The sequence below is a fragment of the Lygodium microphyllum genome, chromosome 5, assembly GCF_053477565.2.
Source record: "Lygodium microphyllum isolate KBCC chromosome 5, Lygodium_microphyllum_v1.1.10, whole genome shotgun sequence".
Classification (NCBI taxonomy): domain Eukaryota; kingdom Viridiplantae; phylum Streptophyta; class Polypodiopsida; order Schizaeales; family Lygodiaceae; genus Lygodium; species Lygodium microphyllum.
Window position 1 is genome coordinate 85,422,342 of NC_141139.1, and position 10,514 is coordinate 85,432,855.

The following is a 10,514-nucleotide window of genomic DNA, read 5'->3' on the forward strand; positions in this document are numbered from 1 at the left end:
TACCAGACTTCATAACTGCTGGTTACTGCCTTAGAGGTCTAGCCAGCCTGCGTTTTCAGCACCTGGAGGCTTGCTACCGGTTCTGCTGCCGATGCAGCCTGTGGCATCATCAGTCAGCTCAGACTCAGCTGCATTCTCACTGGTTATCCAGCTTGTTGACTCATTGTACTTTGTGGCATCAAGTGGTGGATAAACCCTTAATGGTAGGGGTGTAGATTACATTCTTGAGTAAGTTTACTGTCATTTACTATGTAGGATTCTTTACAATAGGAGTTTACATATGGAGAGCTTGAGGATAGAGAGGATGGAGAGCTTGAGAGTGGAGGTAGGGTGAAGGAGAGCTTGAGGAGTAGGGAGTAGAGAGCTTGAAAGTTGAGCCTGAAATTTGAATTTGGAATTAGGGAGGGAAATAATATATTCTTTGAATGGGATATATAGGGTTAATAAAATAAGTGGCTTACCACTAGGGTAGCCACTTGATTACGAGAGAGAGAGAGAGAGAGAGAGAGAGAGAGAGAGAGAGAGAGAGACAGAGAGAGAGAGAGAGATTTTTTACGAAAAAAAAGAGAGAGAGAGAGAGAGAGAGAGCATTACGGAAAGAAAAAAAAAAAAGAGATTGTGTGCATGTGTATTGTGGGAGAGGAAGCCTAAACAACACCTACATCTACCACAAAAGTAATCCCAAATGATCACAAATTGGCACTTAAAAATAGTTAGACAGTTATGCCATCGGGCTTGATTGGACATGTTACTAGGCATTTCGGTTCGGGCTAGTCCATCCATCTGTCGGATGTGGATAACTAGGTTCACGGATGAGATTGGGGTTAGCATGTAGTTCCCTCTTAACCACCTTTAATGCACAAGTGCCAATATCTTGAACATGAGTTACCTAGCAAGAATTTCTCACCATGCACACCGCTTGCTTGTACATGGTGCACTTGCTTGTACATGCCTCCTGTTTTCATCTCTCTTGCTATTGGCATCCAATACTATCTATTCAAGAGGAAAGTGAACCTCTTAGTAGGCATGTACCATGGCATTCCCATGAGCTTCCTAGTGGTTTTGTGGACATCATTATGTTGGGCATGAAAGAGCAAGTTATTACTTTGATACCAATCAAATATCCACCTTGGATTCAACTTGCATGCGAGACACAAAATAATGTACCCCCACAAAAGGATGAAACATAAGGAAATGGACATCAAAATCACATCCTAGCCATAGAGCCAAACAAAATCACCCCGGATTTGAGAAATAGAGGCGATGGCCAATGGGCCTGCCTAGAGTCCAAGTGCAGTGATTATGTATAAGTTGCACAAATGAGCCCCTAAGTCCTTTTTATAGGACTTGCCGACTGCCCTAGTTTCAAGGATGCATTTACACCTAGTCATAAAGCGACCCAAGAATGTGGCCAAGTACCCACTACCCTCCAGTTGGCAGTTGGATTATATCTAATGTTTTGGGCTATAGCTAACTTCTTGCAACTGATGTAAGATGCCTCAGGTTGCTATTCTTCCAGTTTCATTTCTTTTTCTTGCTTGTAGAACCACAAGCAATTTCTAGCCATCTCTTCGACCACTTTTTAGTGTAGGAGGGATCCCCCAATGTCAAATGTCCATCATGGCTTCTCTATTGGGGGCCATATGACGTTTTGTTCACTGAAAATGTGCTGGCGGTTGCGCATCCTCAAAACTTTTGAGTGTGAATTGCCTCGTTTCAAGCAGGCCCATCTGCTTCTCAAATCTGTCATTTGGTAAAAAGGAGCTTCTTGTTGAAATGTCAAAACAAGATGGAATACTTGAAAGCAGCAGTCTGAACTCTTAAAACAGAATCAAATCGAGGCAAAAGCTGGACAGACTGGCCATGCTTACCCAACAGATGATTGGTGTTGCCTGCAAACAAACCTAGATAGCAACACCCTGCAGGCCTAAGCAGGTGGCCTTCAGCTAAGTTTGATCAGAGTATTATTATCTGTGAGGAAATCGGTGCAAAGTTGCAATATTATTACAGCTTGTTTATTCTATTTGACCAGCTCATCTTTTGGATTTTGGTCATGTTGTTTATAGGTGAACAATGCTGGGATAATGGCATGTCCACAGTCATATACCAAAGATGGGTTTGAACAACAATTTGGGGTAGTTTCAGTGACCTTAGTTTGTGACTTAATTAAAATAGACTTGCTCTAGTCTTTTCAAAGGAAAATTGTAGTTGATCACATTTCCAGCTTCACTTTTATGCAGGTCAATCATTTGGGTCATTTTTTGCTTAGTGCATTACTTCTGGAAACATTGATCAACAGTGCTTCTTCTGGGTATTATCTTGTAGTCCTATGGAGTCGTATTATCAATGCTTGTGATTATTGTGTCTAAAGTTTACACTTGTTGTTCTAGGTCATCATCCAGGATCGTGGTGTTAGCATCTGCTGCAGAGCGCATTGGTAGCATTGATTTTAGTGATCTCAATTTCAAATACTCCAGAGGTAATTGGAGATTGTTTCAATGTTACATCAAGAGAGGCTACCCTCCTGTCGTTGTTTCCTTTCTTTCAACCATTTCATTTCGTGCAAAAAGGTACATTGCTTTGTTCTTTTCTTTTCAACCTTCTACAATGGTGTGAAGAAAAGCAGGAAATTAAAAATTGTATACCTAGCTAGGAAATAAGCTTAGGCTTTGATAGAGGTGTATCTACTAAACCAGCTTTCCTTCTTGGAGAGGGTTGTAATGACCCGATTAATCAACAATTACGGTAAGCATAAAATTCACATAAACTAACAATGCAAATGATACCACTTAATCTTGGACAATGGATAGCTTGTTGGCCCCAAAATTGGTGCCCCTTACAGTATTTTTTAATCTTGAATTGCAATTTGGATGGAATACAATGAAATTCCTTGAATTTCCTTCACTCTCAAATTGCCTCTTGTTGTCATAAATGACCAATAAGCTTTCAAACCAATTTGCTCCTTAGTTTGCTTGAGGATGGCCTTCAATTATGCTCCTTGGGTGACAAATTTAGCTCCAAATATTTATTAGCTGAATGGCCACTTGAATCTCCTAAAATTGCCTCAATCTTAGTGATTGGAATTCAAGTCTCTTGGCCTTCAATTTTTGAGCGTGCTTTGCGAGAGGGTTGTCAAATCCTAATTTTTATTGTAAATAGGATTTATAGTAGAGATTAGTCAAATTCTCCATCTCCAATGGCTGATTTTATTGGAAATTGTTGAGGAAGGATGAGAATAGATTAAAGAATGTGAGTGAATGCTGAAAAGAGAAAATTTACACTTCCATTACGAGAAAATGGAAGAAATTAATTGTTGCCTTGCCTAGACGGCCATGAAAGATGTCTCCATTGATGGAGCATTCCGAGTATGATGTTGCTTGGTTGAAATAGTCCTTAAACAGCTGTTTTTGGGCATGTCACTAGCTCTTGGAGAGTCTCCCATTGGTTGGAAATGGCTTACTAAATGTTACAGGAGCAATGACAATCCTCTCTCTCTCTCTCTCTCTCTCACTCACTCTCTCTCTCTCTCTCTCTCTCGCCAAATGCACTACTGCGAAACAGGAGGCTAGCTCACCCAAAGGGACACACACAGAGAGCAGTGACAGAATTTTTCTACAGAGCTGACCCTACTGACACTACCAGCCTAGCAGAGACAGAGCCACCCCGCCAGACACCTTACAGGCCACACCGTGGAGTCACATTGGATAGAGCCATTTCCCTTCGTCGAGCATGACGACCTCGTCTACCAGGACCACTTCCGAGGAGGCCACATCACAGTCGGATTAGAGCCATTATCACAAGACACCACTGACTCACTACCAGGCATATCAGTGAAGCAGCCAGGGACCGCATCATAGCTAAGATAATGTGCAGACCTTGAGACTGGCTACAGCCCATAGTCTCCACCACACTTTTGTACATGGCTAAATCAGATCTGGTTCTCCTTTCCTTTCCTTTTCTTTTCTATTGATGGAACAACACTACACATGGTTCAATCCTAGTATAGCCCCATCGTATAGTTATTTTCAGTATTGTTTCATAGGCCACCCACTTACTTGTAATGTTATCTTTGCCTTACTGATGAGATGACATTAGACATGGATGTACTTTGGACTTTGTCTCATAGGCCACATTGGCCTTATGTAGACGTTAATATATCTTTCTTTCTTTCTTTCTTTCTCTCTCTCAGCCTCGAAAATGTTTTCCACTTGCATGGGCAAAAGTGTTGCCAAGTGGCGACATTGTAAAACAATTTCTAGCATTATTAAATTAATTTTCAAAATATTATGACTTAGTAAAATAATTTGACTGGCTAATAATTAAATTGGCATGGCCAATTTATCATCCAAGTGATCCTAAGCACTCGTTAGCATGGAACTAACATGAATTAATTAATTAATGCCAAATTTCCTAGTTTCACCACTGACACTAATTGCTAATTAAATGTTCTAGGCAAGTTTTGACACCAAGTACCACTTGGTATATGTCAAGCATAACTTATTATAACTTTTGCCTTTGGCAGCAATTGATATCTGAGGGTCTTGGATCCCAGGAACATTGGGAAATAGTTAACTTGCATCTCGCATGTGCAAGTCACATTTGCACATTTGATTAACTTTTATTAAATGCTAAGCAAAGCATTAAAATTTCACATTCATGTGACACCTATTTGATTTTTGTCTCCTCTAAATGAGTAGAGTAAAGGGACATGCTATGTATTAATGTGTTTGAAATCTACTATGTTGAGGAGTTGATTTTTACAAAATTGTTGAGAAGAGGAAGTGATCTAAGGGGGGCTACAGATTGAGAAGAGATGAGACTTGTGCCTGAAAAAAACGAAGGGGCATAATGCCACACAGCAAAAGCATATAGGTGCTGCATTTTATGGGCTGTAGACAGATTTGGACAGGCAACATTTCCCACTCAAGGCATGACAAATGTTCCTCTCAATTAAAAAATATTGCATCGAATAAGGTTTGAGCTCCTACCAGGCTTTGTTAAAGGCAGTTGACTTAACCACTGGGCCATACACAACTTTTTGATATTGACTGGGTATTTCAATGTGCAAACCAGTAACCCCCAGTTTTTCAGAATTTCAAGTTTAATGGGTTGGTAATCACCTTAAATGTGGTATAATTGTTTTCATAACAACAATAACTGTAGTTGCAGAAGCAAAGAACTGCATGTGTGGTTTCCTAGGAGGAAAGGGAAATATTCCAATTGACTCTCCTGATACACTGCTTATTTAATAAATGGATCAATATGGCTGGGTCTTGCTTCCATGCCACCTTTGAATCAAACCTCTGAACTCCATCACAGTAAGTAGCATTTGTCAGCCAATGTAGATGGTACAAGCTACAATCTTGGTTACCTTTATTGAAATAAACTTACTATATTGCTCATACCGTGTTGGTGTTGTCCAATGGTTGCACATGTAAACTGTCCAATTCTGGCAGACTCTATTTAGGCTGGTTACACACCAAGTGACGGATGGCCAACCCCTGCCTAGAGTGTGGACATACACTTTTTGAAACTGGGCGCGGATATAGGTGTTATACATTTACACACCAAATGGACACAGTTTGTAAAAAAATAAAAAGTAATAAACTTATAAATTTTTTGATTGGTTGCAAATGCAAAAAGTGCACCCTTGTCCGCTACTTTACAAAGTGGGCAGGGGAAACTCCCTGAGTGTGTAAAAGACTACGGACGCCTAACCCTTAAATACGTGTTTTGATTCGCTAAAGCTTACAAAGTGGGCGTCTGTCATTTGGTGTGTAACCAGCCTTAGAACTTCTGTTACAGATCTGTGGACCTATCGTAGCTTCTTCCATCTCCACAATTGATTTTGTGATCCTTCTTTGCAATCCAGGTATGATATGCTTTATCAGGTTCCGTAAACTGCGTTCAAATATAATTATCCATTTATCAGAGGTCAAAGAAAGAGTACAACTTGAATTCACCAAGTCTGTGAGACCTCAAGATACTGACTTTTTTCATTTGGCTCTTTCCTTTAACAGAGCTTCTCAATGTCTAATCCTTTCTCTTGTTGAAAGTCTCTTGTAGGTTTGTGGGATCTCAAGATTCTGATTTTTTGGGCTGGCTCTTAGCTCTTTTCCTTAACAAAACTTCTCAACTCTGATCATTTGTTTCGGTGATGTCTACCTTGGGATGCCATTGACAAGAATGTGCCTTGTTCAAGATTCATGTGTTTGTGATGCATTTACCTCTAGCCCCAAAGGGGACTCCATCTGCAGCCCCTCCAGCTCTCTGGAGGTTATTGTTCATACCAGCATCTGAGTCACAGATCCTAATCTTGACCTGGTGCTGCTCCACTAGATTAAGGATGTATTTGGTGTGAATAACGAGCCAAGGCCATCCAAAAGGAAAAGACTTCCAGCTCCTTTATCCAAGAGGATACCATTTGCATCCCCTCTGATTTCCTTGCATTTGTTGTTTATGCCATCGTCTGGATCACAGGTCCTAACCTTGATCGAGTTCAGCTCTATGCAAAAGTAGATGGTGTGTTGTATGAGCCAATTCCACTCAAAAAAGAATTTGTTCCAGTGCAGTGCCTATGTGGATTTTGTGAGCATACTAAATGCTCTCCTCCTCCCCTCTGAATGTATGAATAATCTCTAGCCAAAGAGAAGCCAGAATGCAGCCAGTGGAGGGCGGCTCCCCTTTCATGGTTCTTCAGCACCTGACACAGCAAACCTGCCATGTGATGACATTGTATTTCCCTTTGGGTTGCTCCTATGCTACCTTAGACTCAACTGCCACAAGGATGCATATACTTGAGCTTTGATGTAATTTCATACCATTGGTGTGAGTGCTTGGGCTCGGAAGGAGCCAAAGCTGAATCCCAAGTGATGTAACCCAGTTTAAGGTAGCCTCATGATCTGCAAAGGTGCTTACCAAATCAGCTAGGCTGAATTGATAGTGTCGGCTAGTCTTTGGTCACAACGGTGCTTACTCATCTCAGCAAGCCAACTACTGATCAGCATGTGAGGCTGCCAATTGGGTGGTCTACAACCTGATCAAAAACCTCTTTGAAAGTTTTTATTCATTGTTGCCCTCTTTTAACTGATTCTGTAGCCATCATATTACTGGTCAGTCGTGGAGGCTGGCAGAGTAGCCAAAATATGGGGCATGGGATGCTCTTGGCCCTGCTGTGCCCCAGCCATTGCCTCGCCGGGTTCCACTCCCACAGGTTCTACCCCAGAGAGTGAAGGTCCTGCAGGCCATTTCGTTCATTGCAAGAGCTTGGAGGTTGTGAATGGTCTTTGACTTTCGCTTGTTTCCAACAAAACCTTATAAATCCTGTACTTTCTTGTGCACATCCTCTTATCTTTGAAGTCTAAATATCTTTATCACATGAAGAGATCTCCCACAAGCTATCCTCTGTGCCCCCAAGAAGGCCTTGAGCTGCCTTCCTAGTGAATTGGACCATTGACCTGGGGGGTGGAGAAAGGGCCAATGTGCTAAATCACCATTCTATCTTTGCTTTTTGAAGACACAGGCTCCTGGCTGCTTGAGCCAAGTCCATTTGATCTAGGATTTGTGGATGCTTGCTCCATTGTTCGACAATCTAGTCTGCCCCAGCTGTCCTCATGCTACAAGCCACTTGTTGTCTTTGCCCTATTATTTGACTCTGTTACCTCTGATGTTGAGGTGAAATTGGGATAGGCCATATGACTGCATGGAGGGGAGGTAGAGGTGAGAAGAAAGGAGACAGGATTATATGAAGTAATAATGTTCTGATTTCTTCAAAGTTCACAGGGTACAATCCTTGGATAGCCTATGGCCAGTCAAAGCTAGCAAATTGCCTTTTCTCGTACGAGTTAAGCAGGCGTTGCAAAGCAGCAAACATCAGAGTGACATCAAACTGCATGCATCCAGGAATTGTTGACACGCAGGTGGCTTTCACCCATACAGTGTCTGTCATTCCCTGCTTCAAATTTATAGCCAACATATTGCGACTAACATAAAACCTGTGTTCCATGAAGTTGATTAGGTACATCTTACCACAGATGATGAGTGAGAAGTCAGTCTTACCTGGGCTTCGCTTGTTTATTCTCAAACTTCTTGGTCTGAAGGTAAGCTCGTTTCCTGCTTCCCACCATGATAACAACTGACACTTTTTATGGTTGGATCAACAACAACTATTGTGAAATAATTTAGTGTTTGTGCGTGTGGATCAATTCAACGAGGGTCTTAACACAGATTGAGTAGAACTTAATAAGAATGTTAATGGGATTAAGAAGCTCTACTTATTTTGAAGCAGACACCAGAAGAAGGGGCCTCGACTGCTGTGCATCTTGCCTCATCAGAGGATTTGGAGGGTATTTCAGGCTTCTACTTTGAGGACTGCCAGATTAAAAAGCCAAGCTCTCAAGCTCAGGACAGTAAGCTGGCATCAAGGCTTTGGGAAGTAAGTGAGAATTTAACAAGAACCCATAAAGTCTTTCTTGAACTAGGTCTTGGCAGTGGATCAGTGCAAGGATCAAAGTCCAAAGGACCAATTGTACTGTGAGAAAATTCACTTGTGAATCTCCCTAATTTGCCCATCAAACACCATTGATTTTGACAATCTGTTGCAGGACAAGGCCTCAATAATCAAGCACTGACATTGTTGGTTAAATATTGCATTGAGCTGAAAATGGGAATTTATTCACTCTATCTACAAAATCGGAAATAGGTGGCTTGTCCTCATGGAGATTAAGATGTTTCATAAAGATACTTCCCTATATGATGATTGTCTCTCTCCTTGACCATTGGAAATAACAAAATCCAAAAGAATTTAGGAGTGTGATAGTAGGAAAAAGAAAACTTTTCAAAGCCCTTCAACAGTTCGAGTAGCCACATCATAGATGACAACCGCTGTTGGTATCATAGAAGCTACTTGCCCCAACATTAAGCCTCTAATGTGTTCAATATGATCATGAACTCTAGCGGAAGAATTGAAGATAAAAGCATTTCTAGTATCTAGATGTGTGGAGTCCAATCAATGCAAGAGATGCAACAAATGAGAACGTTGCAGTTACAATGTGTCAATCCAGGATAATCTTCCCAAGACCCATGGACATTTGTAGTAACTCTTTTGGATGTCAATGAAGTAAAAACCTTGGAAATAAAATCCCAAATCTGTCTAGCAACTAAGTAGGAAACAAAAGGATGCAGTTTCCACACATGTAATCTTAAATACACAGCCACTAGCAATCTTGTGTCGTCTCACCATATCATTAGTAGGGAGGCCTCCAACAAGAACTCTCTAGACAGAGACCATGCCTTGGTACAGGATCTTTGACTTTCATAATTGTAGCAATGTATCTTATCATTTGGTACAGCCATCTCTACATGACCACTCCTCATTAGCTTTTCCAGGAACCCACATCTCTTCCTCCATCTTATGGTATATTGCATTTGTTGAACGTTGCAGCATATCATCAGGATAAATTAAACTTAATCTTGGCAAGGATTAGAATCCTCAAAATAAGGAACAGCAATATGCTTCCTAATTTTCTTCAACCTACACCACACCATCCCATGATTTATTGGTTTTGCAGAAATGTTTACTGCAATAGCTCCTCCAAACTAGACTCTGCACACAATTTAAAAATTTCTTACTCTCGCCTTCACTTGGTCTGTACTCTACTTCTCACCCAGCCAGTTGTCTGTTGAGCCCTTGTATTGAGCCCACCTTTAGAAGGAGCATATCTTTGACTCGCACTGAGAATCCGCTGCCAAATAAAGAGATTCTGCCACCAGTGTCAATTCTATTGTGACGTATTGTTGCTAGACAACAAAAAGAATAGTCTCAACCAGTGAGGAATAGTAGAATCTCCTACGGTCTTTAGGCCTTAAATGTGCCATTAGTCAGTTTTCTTTTTTGAAAAATGGTTTATTTGAATTTTGGTCAATGTAGCAATCTAAAACAATACTTAAGCTCGTAAGGAATTGGAATTTTGTCTGGACTTTGGAGGGCACCTATGAGTGGGACAATATCACCACTCGAATACATATGGGTGGTATTGTCCTTTTGGATGTCAAGAAGCACATGGTGGCTATTCGATTAGCTGTTATTTGTTTAGAGAAGCAGCCCTGGGTGGATATTGTGAAAGCTTTTATTGAGGTGGGGATTCCTAATGACAACACATGTATTTAGATCTCTTGGTGGCATGTCTTGAAATCTACTTAAAAAAATTAAGTGCCTTAAGAATCATGTCTATTATCACACTCAATCTCTTCAACTTAGCTCGCTCACATGCACACACACACACACGTGCACGCGCGTGATGCTGGTATGAATGCTTTGACGTGAATACTCAAATGAATTCTCTGATGTCCTATGTGATGGACTTGCATGTTAGATGGGGAGAGTCCCTAATGCTGTTGTGGACCTGCATGTGATGTGTTGGACCTACTATTGTGCATGTGAGACTGGGAGGCTGTCCTTCATGCTCACATGATTGTTTTTGAATGTGGATTGATGCCAGCACAACTCTCACTGG

General features: G+C 41.1%; 1 protein-coding gene across 3 annotated transcripts in view; it reads left to right on the top strand.

Moving 5' to 3' along the window:
* LOC148036067 (uncharacterized) overlaps nucleotides 1-9,118 on the top strand; it is a 47,470-nt gene extending 38,352 nt beyond the window's left edge. The window contains exons 6-11 of one of the 3 annotated variants that reach the window (XR_015690890.1): nucleotides 2,067-2,135; nucleotides 2,241-2,311; nucleotides 2,391-2,479; nucleotides 7,783-7,919; nucleotides 8,018-8,099; nucleotides 8,288-8,425. Coding sequence is in view for 2 of the 3 variants with exons in the window: in XM_087678073.1 (XP_087534199.1) it covers nucleotides 2,067-2,135; nucleotides 2,241-2,311; nucleotides 2,391-2,479; nucleotides 7,783-7,919; nucleotides 8,010-8,099; nucleotides 8,288-8,536 (705 nt within the window). In the remaining variant the exon portion in view is untranslated. Of the gene's footprint in view, nucleotides 1-2,066; nucleotides 2,136-2,240; nucleotides 2,312-2,390; nucleotides 2,480-7,782; nucleotides 7,920-8,009; nucleotides 8,100-8,287 lie in introns of all 3 variants that reach the window. The other 2 variants (XM_087678073.1, XM_087678074.1) reach the window with 2 other exon arrangements.
* The last annotated feature ends 1,396 nt before the right edge of the window (nucleotides 9,119-10,514 follow it).